The following is a 17,280-nucleotide window of genomic DNA, read 5'->3' as shown; positions in this document are numbered from 1 at the left end:
AGCTCTGGTCCTCTTGACCTCCCCTACATGATGGACTGTGCCTTTGCCTTGAACTGTGAGTCAAAATGAACCCTTCCCTCCTTAGTATGTTTTAGTCAGGGTTTGAATCACAGCAACGAAAAAGTAACTAAGGTGTGGTAGTTGGCTGATACCTCACACTTCCTGTTAATACTCTAAGTATTTTGAAAGGGAAGTCTAGGTAACTTAGTTCTTATAGTAGAACAGGTGCTTAACCTCCAGACAATGAGAGAGAGAGAAAAAAAAAACCAACAAAAACCTTATAGTTCTTAGATTTTAATTTGCTTTTAAATAAATAATAACACATGATAACTTTAACACTTATCTGTGTATTTAGAGATCTTCTGTACATTGTAACATGTACCTCAAAGATAACTGGCAAAACAAAACATCTTGGACTTTTAGCTACACTCTGCTGGGGCTACAGTACTTAACTGCCATTTTGTTAAAAATCAGGCAGAAGAAAGTCTGTTCCTTCACCATATCCAAATGATTATTCATTTTCTAAATTTACCTAGCTGTACTTTATAATTGGGAGCCCAAAATACCACAAACTTATACCCTTAAAGACTAAAGTGGGGGGGTATGTGATTAACACACATTTACAGCATCACAAAAGTAGTCAAATGAATTTGGCATAAAAAAGGTAACAACTTGCCTAGAAGAAAAGAGCTCTTTTCACTATGGGAACACTCACTCATTCCAAGACTCCTTTTCCCATGTGGAAGAAAAGCTATCTTTGGTCAGATTCCACAGGGGTTGACTCTGTCTCACAGTAAAGTTCCTTGACACCGATAATCTGAACTATAACTTCACTGTTTCACAGAACACAAATTTTAAAGTGGCTTCACAAAATTCATACAACCAGTATATGGCTGATCCTGGGAACCAATGATAAGGTGTGTAGAGGACCACGTGCTTCCATGCAATTCAAATTTACCGGTGGCAAAAGTAGAATGGCCACTTCCTCTTTTAACTAGAGACACCTGCCATAGTGGGTGACCTACCACCATCGGACCACAATGCACTTTTCAGGGATCCTGATGCACTTAGAAACTTTCAAAGTGTATGGATGAAGCCATGTTCAGGGATGTACCATAATTAAAGTACAGAATGTGGTACAGTGACCCACGTATGCAACAAATACTGACTGGATGACTAAGCCAGGTTCCATACAAGGCTGAACAAGTGGGCTTCCAAAGCCTGCAGCATGACATAGTGCAACATATTAAACAAGACAGACCAGTCACTGAAGTAACCACCAATAGCCTATTTAAATTTTAGTAGTTAACAAGGCATCCCAAGAACACAATAAATGGTCAAGAAATAAGAACAATGTTTGACATTATAGAACACAGTCTGTGACATATATAGAAACTTACTCTCTTATGAATTGCAAACATCTTGTATTCAGCAAATTTATCGATGAGCCGGTGAACATTTCTTTAAAGAAAGTAACTTTCACTACCCAAACCAGTCAGGCCTGCACTGCAGTCCTGAAATGCTTCGATTCTTAGGGTAGAATGATAGATAACCACAAACTGTTACCTGGTCTAAGAGGTTCAGCCGGCTGACATAAGCTCTTTCTGTAAGCAAAAGTTCACTGGCTATTTTGTGAAGTTTCTGCTCATTAGTCTCCTAAAAAAAAAATAAATAAATAAAATAAACAGATATTTGCATATAAGAAAAGGAAGCCAGACATTTTCCTTAAGTAACAAATCACCCAATCAGAACACTCAGTGAAAGCAGTTTCCCCAAATATTTCAGGAATATCCAAGCAAAAGTAGATGGGTTGATCAGATCTGAACGGACCTGCTGTTACCCTTTCTCTCGAACATTCTGTCTTTCTTGGTGTCCAGTACTGTCTTCTCTCTTTCCTGCTTCTGACATACAGAACCACATGTCTTATTAGCTAACTATACAAGTAACATTTGCATTTAAAAATGTATTGTATGAAATATGTGATCATAGATATTAGCAGAGAAAACAGTAAGAATCATCACCATGTGTCCAATGCTAAGGTACAACTATCAGTTCGTCTCAGTCTTGTTTCAGTTATGCCTCTTCTCACCTCTCTCATTCTATTTTTTTTTTTTTTTTACTTTTGAGACAGAATCTCATCATGCAGTCCTGGCTGGCCTAGAACTAGCTTTGTAGATCACACTGATCTTGAACTCATAGAGATCTATCTGTTTCAACTTCCCAAGTGCTGGGACTAAAGGTGTGCACCACTACATCCAGCTCTCATGTTATCTTTAATTAAATCTAATGTTTACTGTTTCCTTCTTAAATATATTTATTCAACCTTTAAATTTATTTGTATAACCTTGCTAGTTTCATGATGTTAGGAACCTTATTTCTTGTTAGGTCTCTTTAATTAACTCCTTTAATCAACTCCAATGCTTCACTGGAAATCCCAGCACTCAGTAAAACACTGCTAATAAAATAAGTGGCTCCCCTACATATAACTACTATTTTGTATTGATTATGACTTCAACAAGATGTCAGAGCTACATTTTTCAAGAACCTCTGCCTGATGATCAAACTATAAATTCCCCCATCCTGGTACTACCCCTTTTCAGCTATCTGGTCATGGTCCATGAACTTTGGACAACCAAGTCCTATGGGTGGTCACACCTGAAAACATACACACATCAAAAGGCATGAACAAGTCATATTTAGGAATGTATATTTATGTGCTGTACATGTATGCATGCAATAACAATTAGCGAAAAAAAGAGGCCAGGGAGTTGAAGGAAAGTGAGGACGGTTTGGAGGGAGGAAGAAGGGAAGGAACAATGTAGTTTTATTAGAATTTCAAATATAAAATAAAAATATTAAGTTTTAAGTTTTCCTCACTGCTACCCTGTTCTGCAACTCTCATGTCAAGCCCAAGCCAGTCAAGAGTGTCCATGTCCCGTGAGTCCAACATCTCCTGTCTGTAACTTACCTTACGTATTGCTGTGTGAGGAATCTCTCTACAACTTTGTTTTTACCCATATAATTACACTTCAGAGGAAGAAATGGAAATATTATCCTTTGTATCCACAGGAAACACTGGCCAGCATTAACATGACATGTCAAGTCAGACCTACTGAGGCCCACTCTTCTGACAGTAAAATGAACCCTTTGTAGAGTATGGAGAAATTCATATAAGCATGCAAACACCACCAAAATCAAGGCGCAGGACATTCCCATCATGCTTAATTCTAGAGTACATCGATAGGGCTAGCCTTATCCAGCTTGCTGCTGGAATCCAGTATCTGTCTTCCTGAGTCTGGGAATTGTCGGTGGTCCCCACACCACCTCATGTGTTCTGGGGAATCTGAATTCTAGTCCTCTGCTTGCTCAGCAAGTGCTTTAATCACTGAGCCATTTCTCAAGGCCCCTGACATTTCTTAAAAGATAATTCAGCAGATTTATTTTGCTGTAATAAAGTCTTTCTCATGGGTCATAAAACATGCTGACAGGTTACCTTGTTTATTGTTGACATGCAGTGAGGTCATCACTGTGGGGTCTTTAACAGGATGCTTAGAACAAGCAACGTTTTGCTCACTGTGAAGTTCCTGAGCTGAACTTGGCCAAGTGTGAATGCATGTCATACTCTGCAGCACCCAAGGGTGGCAGTAGTACTCAGCAAAGGCTTTGCTCCAAAGGCTTAGCTCACCTGGCCTAGACCAGCGTCCTCATTAGGCTCCCTGGCAGCAAGCTCAGTCACTTAGACTGGAAGTCTCAGAGCAGTTATTAGGTGTCTTGTGGCACGCAGGAGTTTTGGACTAATGGCGCTTTGGTTTAGGTTTCTCCACATTATAACATCTAAAGAGCTTCTAACAATCACTGATTTTGTGTTATATACCAAACATGGGCATATTTTTCTTAATTTGATTCATCTTTGTTTTTTCAGACAGTCTCTCTTTGTACCTCTGGCTGTCCTGAACTTGCCATGTATCCCAAGTTGGCTGTGAACTCACACGGATCTCCTTGCCTCTGACTTCAGGGAACTGGGACTAAGGGCATGTGTCAGCATGCCTAGTCTTTGACTCATCTTTTTAGCTATAAAACAGGGACAATTTTTATTCTTGCTTTGCAGGACACGTACATGCAACAAAAATACCAAGCCGAAAATGGCTGGGCCGCATAGTTACAAAGTTACTACATCAATTCTAGTCAAAAAATTTCAAGTAACTGTTTATTATATAGTTTTAAATAGTTTCCTCTTATCTTTCAATGCAATAAAAATAAGAATTTGATATAAGCAAAGAACACAGATACAAAGTGTCTGCTAACAAAACCTGATTTAACACAGAATGTTGTATCTATGGTGCATTTTAATATATAGTTTACTTTTTCCCAAAGAAATTCCAGCTGACAAAGGCTTTTAAAGAGCATTTAAATAATCATCAGGTATATAAAATCTATACATTTTAATGGAAAGAATATTTTCTAATTTAAAAGATTATTTTTTAAAACACACTTATTAGTAGATTTATGAAGAAATGTGATATCTACCCAGATGGGGCCCTGTGATATTTATCATATATTATGATACATTAAAAAAATTTCTACCGGGCAGTGGTGGTGCACGCCTTTAATCCCAGCACTCAGGAGGCAGAGGCAGGTGGATCTCTGTGAGTTCGAGACCAGCCTGGTCTACAAGAGCTAGTTCCAGGACAGCCTCCAAAGCCACAGGGAAACCCTGTCTCAAAAAACCAAACTAAAAAAATTTTTTTCCTGTGTTTCCAAAACAGACCAGAGAAACAAAATATTCCAAGGCAGATTAAAAAACGAACCTCTGATCTGGAGCTGGCCAAAATGAATTTCTTACTTATCCTTGCCCAATAGTACTGTCTATACCAGCAAAGAAAAATGCCAACAAAAACTTGAAGAGATAGGCTGAAGTGAGCTTCCCAACCAGTGTATTAGCAGCCATGCCTACTCAGTGATACCTCCCAACAAACCAGAAGAAATGAGCTTGGAGGATTTCTGGGTAGCTGAACACATGGAGCTTCCTGCAAGCAAGTTTCTTGCAAGCAAGCTTGACCTCCTCACTGGCACCCTGCCTTATGCATCTGTCTTTAATTTTTGTAACACTGCATAGGATAAACCAGTGGGCAGAAGCATTTCCTTCCTGGAGTCTGTGATCCACTCAAGTGAGTCAGTTACCTTGAGGAGGGTGTCTTATAAACTCACTTAATAGCAGTTGGTAAGAAGCACAGTTTGAGTTTATGGTTTGCAATTCAAGTGAAGCCACCAGGTCTTGGAGACTGAGCCCTCAACCTGACCACCAGAGCTAATATCTGAAGGAACTAAGTTCAACAACACTGGCGGCTTTCTATGCCACTGGCTGCTGCTCCCTGGTTGGGAAAATCTTCACATTTGAGGATTACAGAAGTGACCTGTGTTCTATGAGTAGGGGAGAAAGAAACTGAAGTTAATCAGAGTTGATGTTTTCTTTTATGTCACCAGGCTTAATTAATTGAATTTATGCACAAAAAGGAAGTGGCTATGTTATTTTATTTTTTGTGGTGTTTGTGATGGAACCCTCAAACATACTGGGAAAGTAATCTTACTGAGCCATGTCTCGGTAGGTTTAGAAGTTCCAGTGGCATATTGGGTCTAGCCTGATTTTTTTTTTTTAAACATAGGACATGTAAATAAGTAGCTAGGGTTTATTAACATTTGCAAATTCAGAATTATGCAAGTTCTGCCCTGCCCTGCCCTTAGTGTTTTACTGATAAACCCTTTATACTGTGAGCCTTCAGAAACAATGACAGCTACCCAACACTGACTCAGTAAACAACCCAACTTCCTTCTAGAGAATTCTAACAAACAGACTTGCCATTTCAAGGTAACTAACAATTATGAGTTCAAAAAATTTTAAAATGTAGTAAATAATATGAAGAAGCACCCTGTATCACCCCTGCTTAAGGTAAAACGGTTAATTTTTAGAGTTTTTTTTATGTAATTGTGAGTGCATGGGCATCTGTATGTGATGAGAACCATGTGCCTGTGCACACGAGAATACCAAGTGCTTGCTCCCATTCTCCACCTATGCCACTGAGGCAGGCTTTCTTCTGAACCTAGGACTCTGATTTTCTCAGTTAGGTGGGAAGCCAGCAAGAGCCACTGTTCTCCATCTCCACTCTCCTTGGAGCTTGGAGTATAGCTTTACACAGGGAGTCAGGCCTTTTTTGTGGGTGCTGGAATCCAAACTCTGGTTCATGGCTGCACAGCAGATAATCTGAGCTGCCGAGCTATCTCTCTGGTCTAGCTAGTTCCTTTAAAAACAAAACAAAACAAAAAACCCTTTTACAGCCTAGTGTGGAGGTGCTTGACTGCCATCCCAGCATTTAGCAGGCTGAGACTGGAAGAGCATTGAGTTTCCAGGCAGTCCAGCCTCTGCTTGGGAAAACCAGCCTCTCCACAACAGCACAGTAATCACAATAAACCAGAACAAAACCCACCACCTAATAACCATGTGATTACACACACTCATATCTGAAAGTTGATTCTCAGGAGACTGTCTCCAAATGAAAAATATATTTCAATGAAACCACCAGAATTTAAAAAAAAAAAAAGAAAGTATACCCATTGCAGTATTAGAACTCATATGTAATTTCTTGCTAGCTACAATACCATCTAGGCAATTTTCATATCCCTTCATGTACTTCTCTTTCCAAGGATAGGTCCCCTAATTGATAGCTGTTATAACAGCTTTGCTTTTGCCAAAATGGATGAACCGTTGAAACTATGCTTAACTCTTTAGTATATGAGCTCTTGTGTGATTTCATTTTAAGCAGAAAAAATATTTTAGACAGTTACATATCATAAATTTGTTGAATTTTTTCCCATCTCCTATATGTATATATAGTTGGAAGTTTTTCTCTGTCTTGCCTGATCCCACTGGACTATTTCTCTCCTGCCTGCTGGGTCCCCACAGCCACTTATGAAATGACACTCTGAGGCTAATATGTTTGGCCAATGGCTCAGACCCACTACTGGCTAGCTCTCTCATAAATTAACCCATTTTATTAATCTATGTATTGCCACAGGCTGTGGCTTACTGGTAATGCTCCAGCACATTACTCCTTCTGTGGCCACATGGTATCTCCCTGACTCCACCTTCCTTCCCTCAGCATCTTTGTTTGGATTTCCCACCTAGCTATATTCTCCCTGGCCATTGGCTGGGACAGCTTTCTTCATCAACCAATAAAAGCAATGCATATTTGTAGCATACAGAAGGACATCCCACATCACTCTTATACTTATTTGTGCTTATTTAACACATGTATGTAAAAGATTTCTGTTAATAATCAGGCTTTTATGGGAATGAGTGAAATGATTCTCTGTTCTGGGCAATTTCTACCCACATTTGCTGTCTATTACTTACATTCTTCCACACCAAAAGAGGGGGTGGCTTTGTATGGGTACATCTCAGAATTTCCTGAGGCCCATTCTCTCATAAAAATTGGCACCAACTTAGGAAACACTGTGTTCTCTAATTCAAGAGGTGCTGCACAGTTTAGCTGCATCATCTTTGTATCTTTGCCAGAAATCAAAATGTTTAATGTGGCTCCAGGGAAATTTTAAGTTAAATCATAAAGATATTTTAACATTATGTTTGGTCTGTACTCTGAAAATCTGGCCTGTGTGGGACACCTTAATTATATACTATTCCAAAGCCTACAGATTTAGACTTTTCATTATTTTTAGTCAAATGAAGGGATAACCCTTCTTTGCTTCTGTTATATCATTGGCAGCTATTATTAATTTGAGTATATTTTAAAAATAATACTGACATTTACATAAAAGTTTAGTATTAAAAGAAAAGAAACTACCTACTACTGTCTACACTCATATTTGCTTACACTATAGAACCAAATATAAACCTAGCATATAAAATATTTATACTTGTAATAGTGAAGGTGTATGACAACTGTTAGACACTGGCTAGTGCATTCTGCAATAGTGAAGGTGTATGATGACTGTTAGACACTGGCTAGTGCATTCTGCAATAGTGAAGGTGTATGATGACTGTTAGACACTGGCTAGTGCATTCTGCAATAGTGAAGGCGGATGACGACTGTTAGACACTGGCTAATGCATTCTGCAATAGTGAAGGCGGATGATGACTGTTAGACACTGGCTAGTGCATTCTGCAATAGTGAAGGTGGATGATGACTGTTAGACACTGGCTAATGCATTCTGCAATAGTGAAGGCGGATGATGACTGTTAGACACTGGCTAATGCATTCTGCAATAGTGAAGGCGGATGATGACTGTTAGACACTGGCTAATGCATTCTGCAATAGTGAAGGTGGATGATGACTGTTAGACACTGGCTAGTGCATTCTGCAATAGTGAAGGCGGATGATGACTGTTAGACACTGGCTAATGCATTCTGCAATAGTGAAGGTGGATGATGACTGTTAGACACTGGCTAGTGCATTCTGCATTGTGAGATAAAAAGTGAGACGCTAGGGCTAAGGGTGGAATGTCATGACTTAAAGTGATCTGTTTGGGTGTCAAATTGATATTTAATATTGATTGTCAGCTTATCTGAATTTAGAACCCCAAGGAAATACATCTCTGGTTGTGTCTATGAATATGTTTTTAGAAAGGTTGGACTGAAGTGAGAAGAACCACCCTGAATATTAATGGCACCATTACAATGGCTGAGCTCCCAGACTGAATGAAAAAGGAGAAAGCAGTGAGACGACAGCGTTTATCTACTTCCTGGTTATAGGTGCACTGTAGCCAGCTGCCTGTTTCCACACTTCCTGGTTACAGGTGTACTGTGGCCAGCTTCCTGTTTCCACGCTTCCTAGTTACAGGTGCACTGTGGCCAGCTGCCTGTTTCCACACTTCCTGGTTACAGGTGTACTGTGGCCAGCTTCCTGTTTCCACGTTTCCTGGTTACAGGTGTACTGTGGCCAGCTTCCTGTTTCCATGCTTCCTGGTTACAGGTACACTGAGGCCAGCTTCCTGTTTCCATGCTTCCCAGACAGGACTGGTCCTTCACACTGTGGCTAAAACAAACCTTTCTTTCCTTAGGTTGTTTTGGTCAGATACCTTGTCACAGTTATGAGAAAAGTAACACGGTCCCTTCCAGATGGTGAGCGGCTATTTCCCAGTCCTTATACCATTAAACAAGTGAGATCATCTCAGTTATGGGGAAGAGAAGGCAGCTTATTCAGCCCAATCTGTGCAAGAACATCACAAGGGCACAGTGCCCCAGTCCCTATCTGGAGTGAAGTTTAGTTTTCACAAGTGCTTAAACTAAATCAATATACTCTGCAACAAGACAAAAGCTAGGATGTTTTAAGAAGGAATTTAATCAAAAATGGTTACCATTTCTTAAATACCTACACTTCAATGGGTGTCAGCCATCTACAAAGTCATGTAAATGTAAATCTTTCCATAATTCCACATGTACAAGGTAAACTTTACAGGGTAGATTTTCTCTCAAACATATTGTGTTTGTCTTTTCCCAAAGTTATTCAGAGTGCTTCTTTCTTCAAAAGTATTACCTAGTAACTAAAGGTATAACAAAATGTTTATGATTTAAACTTCATTTTTATTTATTAGCTTTGATGTTTCAAAGATATTTACTTTGAGGTATATGGCTATATTGCAGATTGCTAGCATTTATTTAAGTTGACTATGGTGTGGCATGCTTATGAGTCCAGCACACCGGATGCTGAGGTCTGAGGGCTGTCATCTGAGCCTAGTCTAAGGAGGTCAAGAGCAGTTTGAGCTACATAGAAGACCCTGTCAGAAAATGGAAGTCTCGTTGTTGGAAGAATGAATGTGTCAGGCATCCTTTAGCTTTTCCATGGCAAAAATTAAAATACTTAAAGTTGTCACTTTTTGTTCAAAATATATCCCCAAATCAATAAAACAGCTTGTAATCAGAGGGACTCTTTTAAGTCAGTTCTCAATTATCTGTAATGATGACTAATGGTGTATTTTAATAAAATTAAACTTCCAAACTATTGAACCTTTCCCTTTATACTTTGCATTTGCCTGTACCAGCCAGCTCCCAAATCATGACACAGAGACTTATTATTAGTTATGAATGCTTGGCCTGGGTAGCTCTTTTAAATTAACCTGTTTCTCTTTATCTACCCTTTGCCTTGTTTTTTTTTCTTCCTTCTTCTTCTTCTTCTTCTTCTTCTTCTTCTTCTTCTTCTTCTTCTTCTTCTTCTTCTTCTTCTTCTTCCTCTTCTTCTTCTTCTTCCTTTCTTTCTTTCTTTCCTTCTGTATATCTTACTTTCACTGCTTCTTGTGTCTGTTGGCTGGTGGCTGCCTGGCTTCTTACCCCAGTGTGTCCTTCATTCCCTCCTTTTTTTTCTCTTGTTCTTCCTCCTTTTTGAACCTATTTATTCTCTCTGCCCACCAGCCCTGCCTATTGTTTCTCTGCCCAGCTATTGGCCATTCAGCTCTTTATTAAACCAATCAGGTATCTCAGGCAAGCAAGGTGAAATAAATGCAACACATCTTTACATAATTAAACAAATGTAGCATAAACAAAAGTAACACATCTTTGGCCAGTTAAAACAATTTTCCACAAAAAAAATCTGCCATTGTTTTCCATCTTCCCACTGCTGACGGGCATTTGGGAAACATCGGTTGAGGACAGGAGGGTGGTCTGACTATAATCCTCAGGGTTAATCTGGTTAACCTGGCTGCCTAGCCAGGCATTCCTTTCCCCACCTGCTCCATGGGTGTCCTGAAGCCTTCTATTCAGTTAAAAGGACTACCGTCTTGGACAGAGAAGGGCTGTTCCTTCAAGGATATACAAGTAGTTGTGCTATCCACTAGAACTTCCAAATCAGCTCTCAAGAAAATGTCCATTAGGTTGAATATTTGTATAAATGAGATTTACTTGAAACTCTTTCATATGTCTCTTTATCCACTTATATAAATTGTTTTTCAGTTGTATGCATGATGAATTTCAAAATACTCCATTATATCTTAAAAGTTCATCATATTAGAAATTTTATGAAGCATTCTATGGTCACAAGGGAATTTATCACACATGACTACATAGAATTCCTACATTATCATGGAACAGGAATCTGTGATCATGCAGTTATATCCCTTAACTATGCAGGAGTTTTCCTGACTTGTCCAGTCATAAGAAGTAGCACCAGCAGTTCCTTGTCGTAACTGCTTACTCCACAGTATTCTACCAAAAATTTAAAAAAACTTTTTTATTCCTAATTGTGGTAAAATATAGTTAATAAAACATACCATCCCTCATCCCTATACTATTAACATATGCATTTTGAGATAAGGAACAATGTGCCAAGCCTCAGAGAAGGAGAGAGTAACATTACCACCATGCAGATACTGGGTGGTGTTTGAACCAACAGCTCACCCCACACAGCATGTGCCATCCACTGATTATCAGGGAAAGGCCTTATAGTACTCTATGCTTCTTTAGCTTAATAAAAAAAAAGGTTTGTTTTGTCCTATTCTGCTGTGTGTTCTACCTTATTTTTAGATGCTTGTTTGTATTCTAATGAGAAAGAGAAAGAAAGGCTGCGAATTTGGCTGGGAGGGGGAATAGGAATGATCTGGAAGAAACTGGAGAGGAAATAATCAGAATATAGTATATGAAAAATATCTATTTTCAAGAAAGAAAAAGAAAGTTGTATTATCTCTGTCAAGTAAAATTCATTTAAGCACATGCAGCTACAATAAATAACACAATGTTTAGAAGGAGGACTAGTCAATAACCAACCACAGGAGCCACCAGCAAACATTCTTTATAGGAGCAGTGCTTGCTGTTTCACAGGTGATCCTTGAGGGCATCATCTCAATTGTAAAAGACAACACTCTCTGGCTGTCTCTTCCTGTCAACTGTGAAAGACAACACACTCTGGCTGTCTCTTCCTGTCAACTGTGAAAGACAACACACTTCTGGATGTCTCTTCCTGTCACCATTGCTCAAGTGCAAAAACACCAAGTTTTGTTCTGCTGGGGCACAAGGAGAATCCATTTGCTGTGCTGTATTCCTTTGTCTTCTGAGACAATGTTGTGAAGCTTGAGTCACTTACCCATTTGCTTACAGCTATAATCTCTATTGATTATACTTCAGTTAGAGTTCTGAATACAACCACCAGTCAGTCACATGTTAACATTTTATAATCAGCCCCTTACTTATGAGTATCTGCCTATCCCAGGGCATTAAACCATAAATTATCATACGCAGACTTAAGATTTGGCTTTTACATTTAAGTCCAAATGGATCAAAGACCTCAACATAAATCCAGTCACACTAACCTTCTAGAAGAGAAAGTGGGAGATACCCTTGAATGAATTGGTACAGGAGACCACTTCCTGAACATAATACCAGTAGCACAGACATTAAGATCTACAATTAATAAATGGGACCTCCTGAAACTGAGAAGCTTCTGTAAGGCAAAGGACACAGTCAGTAAGACAAAACAACAGCCCACAGAATGGGAAAAGATCTTCACCAACCCCACATCTGACAGAGGGTTGATATCCAAAATATACAATGAACTCAAGAAGCTAGCCACCAAAACACCAATCAATGAAAATAAAAAGTGGGGTACAGAACTAAATAGAGAATTCTCAACAGAGGAATCTAAAATGGCTGAAAGTCACTTTAAAAAGTGCTCAAAATCTTTAGCCATCAGGGAAATGCAACTCAAAACAACTCTGAGATACCATCTTACATGGGCCAGAATGGCTAAAATCAAAAACACAAATAACAGTCTATACTGGAGAGGATGTGGAGAAAAAGGAATAATTCTCCATTGCTGGTGGAAGTGCAAACTTGTAAGACTACTTTGGAAATCAGAATGGCAGTTTCTCAGGAAAGTGGGAATCAGTCTACATCAAGATCTAGCAATTCCTTTCTTGGGCATATACCCAAAGAATGCACATTCATACCATAAGGACATATGTTCAACCATGATCATCATAGCAGCATTGTTTGTAACAGCCAGAACCTGGAAGCAACCTAGATGCCCCTCAACTGAAGAATGGCTAGATGGATAGAGAAAAGTGTGGTACATTTACAAAATGGAGTACTACTCAGTGAGAAAAAAAACAATGGAATCTTGAAATTCACAGGCAAATGGACAGAACTAGAAGAAACCATCCTGAGGTAATGCAGTCACAAAAAGACAAACATGTATGTACTCATTCATATATGAATTTTAGACATAGAGCAAAGAATTACCAGCCTACAATCCTCACCACCAAAGGAACTAGGAAACAAGAAGGACTCTAAGAGAAAAATGATTGGACCCTGGAGAATGGGAAGGGGCAGGATCTCATGAGCTAATTGGGAGCATGAGGGTAGGGGAGAGGGAGCTGGCAGAATGAGACGGGGAGAAGAGGAGGGGAGAGGAGGAAATAGAGGAGCAGAAGGGTTGAGTCGGGAGAGCAATAGAGGGGAGCGGGATGAGGGATGCCATAACGGAGGGAGCCACTGTGGGTCCAAGGAGGGATCTGGCTCTAGGGAGATTTCCGGAGATCTGCAGGGATGACACCTGCTCACAGTCTGGGCAGTGGTGGAGAGGCTACCCTAAATGCCCTTCCCCTATAATGAGACTGATGACTGCCTTGTATGCCATCCTAGAGCCCTCATCCGGTGGCTGATGGGGGCGGAGGCAGACACCCACAGCTATATACTGAACTGAATTCTGGAACCCAGTTGCAGAGGAGGAGGAGTAAGGAACAGGGGGATCAGGACCAGGCTGGTGAAGTCCACATAGATGGCTGGCCTAGACAGGGGGGAGCACATGGACCCCGGACTGATGTCTGGGAGGCCAGCACAGGACTGATCCAGATCCGTGAGCATGGATGTCAGTGAGGAGCCCTCAGCACTCTGTGGGGCCCCTGCTAGTAGATCAGTATTTATCCCTGGTGTAAGAAGGGACTTTGGGAGCCAATCTCACATGGAGGGATGCTCTCTTAGCCTGGACACATGGGGGAGGGCCTAGGCCCTGCCCAGGATGATATGGCAGACTTTGGGGAGCCCCCATGGAGGGCCTTGCCCTCCCTGTGGAGCAGAGGGGGAATGGAGGGAGGGGAAGGAGAGGGAGAAGGAATTGACATGTGAAGAAAGCTTGTTTCTAGTTTGAACTAATTAAAAAAAAATAATAAAAGATTTGGCTTTTCCATTTGCTGATATTCCTACAATTGTCAAAGTTTTAATTTTGTTTAGTATAACCAATGACAAAGACCAAGCAAGAGAAATTTTTAGCTTGTTTTCAGAAAAATACATAGCATATTAAAACCTAGAGAAATTCAAAATGAAACTTACATGACACCTTTGCTATAAAAAAAATCAAAAGTATGGCATGAAAGCCATGCTACTAAAACCCCAGAGTAAGATACTGACATAAACAATACCAAAACAATCTGTGGTTAGAGTCACACACAAAGATACCTCTGAGTTAATGGATGAACCAAAAGTAGTCTCAAGATTTTCTGGTTCTGTTTGATCAATAATAAATATTTTACTTTTTTATTTTTTAAAAATTTTCTTCAAAGTATAAAACACATCTAGCAAAATTTCCTATTTTATGTGAATTCAGCTTTTCTGTGTCACCCCCAACAACTTGAGCTCTTTATTACACATGCTATGAAACAGCTGAAAGAGCAACGCATGAGGCAGTGTTTCACCTGTGATGGATCAAGTCTCAGATCACTCTCATCTCATGGTGCTGGCCCAGTTTCCTACAGTTTCACCCTTGTCTAGTGTAACACCTGGCTGTGGCAGCTAGTAGTTCCTGCATGTTCCTATTTAGGCTTGCAAATTGTTGTACCAGGGAAACAATACTGGTCTACAGCACCAACATCTAGAGCCACAAAGAATATCTGCCTCCCAAGTGGAAACAATGTGGTTGCTGTGGTTTGCCTACAACACAATTATGCTTTTAGAGATCACAACAGAATGATCAAAAGAAGCTACACAAGAAAAAGGGAAACGCCTCCAAGAAGGAGTAGAAACCAGGAGCTCCCAGAGCTTGCAAATGGTTTGTCTGCTGGTGTGGGTAAACTGAGCCATGTGCTTACCCTGTGATGAGACAGTTTATGCTTTACCTTCATTTCGTGGTGCTGGTCCGGCCTATCCAGGTCCATGGTGCTCCCTCCATTTTCCTTCTCTTGTAGCTCAGCTTCCGTTCCTAGCCCTCCTCCTTTTGGGGGCAGCCCTAAGTCAGCATCTGGAGTCCTGCTGCCAGAGGCATCTTCATCATGGCTATAGGTTACGGATGATACAGAATCTGCAGTAGTTTCACTTCTTTCTCCATTCACCAAGTGTGTATCAAAAGAGGCCACAGCAGTTTGAATAGAAGTCTCTGGGCTACCTGCAGTCTCTTTCTCATCTTCACATTCCATGTGGCTTTGTGATGCCACCACACCATTGGCTGAACAACCCTGTTGGCCTTGAGTCTGATCTGTATCATTTTCCTGCTTCTGTGGAGAGTGCTGGGTTAGGAATTTCCGTGGAGGTGTGGGGGTCAATCCACGCTGTCCTGTAGTTTGAGGAATATTTAGGTTTACTGTAGAATCTTTTTTCAAATCAATGTAACTTGACAAAACACTGTAAGATAAAATATAAAAAGAAATATTGGTATGAGAAGTTTTAGAATGAAGACAAGTCAATTCCAGGTGAAAGGAGAGCACTTCTATTCATGATGGTTTTGGAAACGGATTTTTGGGACATGAGCCACATTTAAACAAGCAGTTATATAGAAAGGGGGAAGGCTGGAGATGGCTCAGCTGTCAATGGCTGGGCTCAAAACCAAAAGCAGACTGGATGAACCTGAGCATTGATTTCTTGGTTGGAGTGTTCCCATGAGCTGTTTACTAATACAATTTATTCAGGAAAGATAGAGATGAAAGAATACTTGTTTAATGAGATTACCTATCCCCAAGATCTTTACTAAAAAAGGCATTCCTGGTTTATAAACTGGCTATAAAACCAAGTTAGTTTGATTTGGAAAGTAGAAATATTTTTAAAACTGTATTACACATAATAAACAGTAGCGGCTTCCAACTGATTCCCAATGGTTTTCTTTAATTTTGCTCTTGGTCTCTCAAATCTAGTCCTCACAAATCAGATACTTAGACATGCAAGAGTTCACTAAATGTCACCATGACATCTGCAAGGCTCTGCCTTCTCTGGCTCCCACATCTCCCGTCTCCTGGGACCGTCTTTCCCCTTGCTGTGGTCTTGCCACACTTCTGCAGTTCTCCATTTGTGTGCACGTTAGGGTAAGTAGCACTGCTCTGCCCAGCCAATCTTCCCTAGGACACTGGTAGAGTGCACTCCTCCCTCTGTCACCCAGGTCTTTGAGAAGCTTTGCTTGGTTGGTCTATCTAAGCATCACACTCCACCACTTTCTCTAATCCTCTTTTAGTTATCTTTAAAGCCCTCATTACTGTTGATATCCTATATAATCTTGATAGTACTAACTGGACAATAGTACCTTACTTCCAATACATAGTTATGTTCCCATGGAAACATTTGTATAGAATTTTAACCTATAATTTAAGTTGGGGGAAGGAACATAAACTCAAAGCTGTAGGCAGAATTTCTATGACATGAATAAAAAGAAATTAAAACAGACTAACATTCTATGAACCTGAAGATGATGTTTTGTTCCCAGCTTTATCCTTACAATTTAAGTTGGTATGTGGAGGGTTTAACAAATGTCTAACAGATTATGGATTACTGTGATGATCCTGTGATAATTACACAACAGCAGATAACATTTATGAAGCACCCACTAAGTGCCTCAAACTATGCCAAGTCTTTTACATTGGTTATTGGCTTTTATCCTTACAATAATTCCTAAAGTAGGGGCCCATAAACAGAGAAATCTATACATGGGAGATTCTGTCCTACAGCCAATGTCACCTGGATAGCAAGTGACAAAACCAGAATTCAAGAGATGAATCCAAGCTCTAAATCTCATCACCTTTGCCCCATGTTATGAGGGACATTTTAGATGGACTGAGGAGCAAGTGAATAAGCTGACAACAAAAAGCAGGGACAAAATCTAAGACTGATTGCTGTCTTCAGTCAGGTACACCTCTGGGTGATGGGTTTGGGAAGTGGGTTAGGACAGGACACTTTAGAAAGAACTGAGATGCATGTCACCTTCTTCCTTCATCCTACCCCACCCTACCCTGTCTTTGCTGCTGTGGACTGAAGAATGGAAAAACTCAACAGTGATAGTTAGCAACAAGGAAAGGGAGGAAAAGATG

At 40.1% G+C, this 17,280-nt stretch overlaps 1 protein-coding gene across 7 annotated transcripts in view; it reads right to left on the bottom strand.

Moving 5' to 3' along the window:
- Positions 1-17,280, bottom strand: part of Fgd4 (FYVE, RhoGEF and PH domain containing 4) — a 161,261-nt gene that overhangs the window by 54,448 nt on the left and 89,533 nt on the right. For 4 of the 7 annotated variants that reach the window (XM_035444751.1, XM_035444749.1, XM_035444752.1 and 1 more), the window contains exons 4-5: positions 15,109-15,542; positions 1,567-1,656 (exon numbers count right to left, since the gene is read on the bottom strand). In XM_035444751.1, coding sequence (XP_035300642.1) covers positions 1,567-1,656; positions 15,109-15,542 — 524 coding nt within the window. Of the gene's footprint in view, positions 1-1,566; positions 1,657-15,108; positions 15,611-17,280 lie in introns of all 7 variants that reach the window. The other 3 variants (XM_027413414.2, XM_035444753.1, XM_027413412.2) reach the window with 1 other exon arrangement.

The sequence above is a fragment of the Cricetulus griseus genome, chromosome 4 (assembly GCF_003668045.3).
Source record: "Cricetulus griseus strain 17A/GY chromosome 4, alternate assembly CriGri-PICRH-1.0, whole genome shotgun sequence".
NCBI lineage: Eukaryota > Metazoa > Chordata > Mammalia > Rodentia > Cricetidae > Cricetulus > Cricetulus griseus.
The sequence above is the reverse complement of the archived record's forward strand: the minus strand, read 5'-3'. Positions and strand labels throughout refer to the sequence as shown.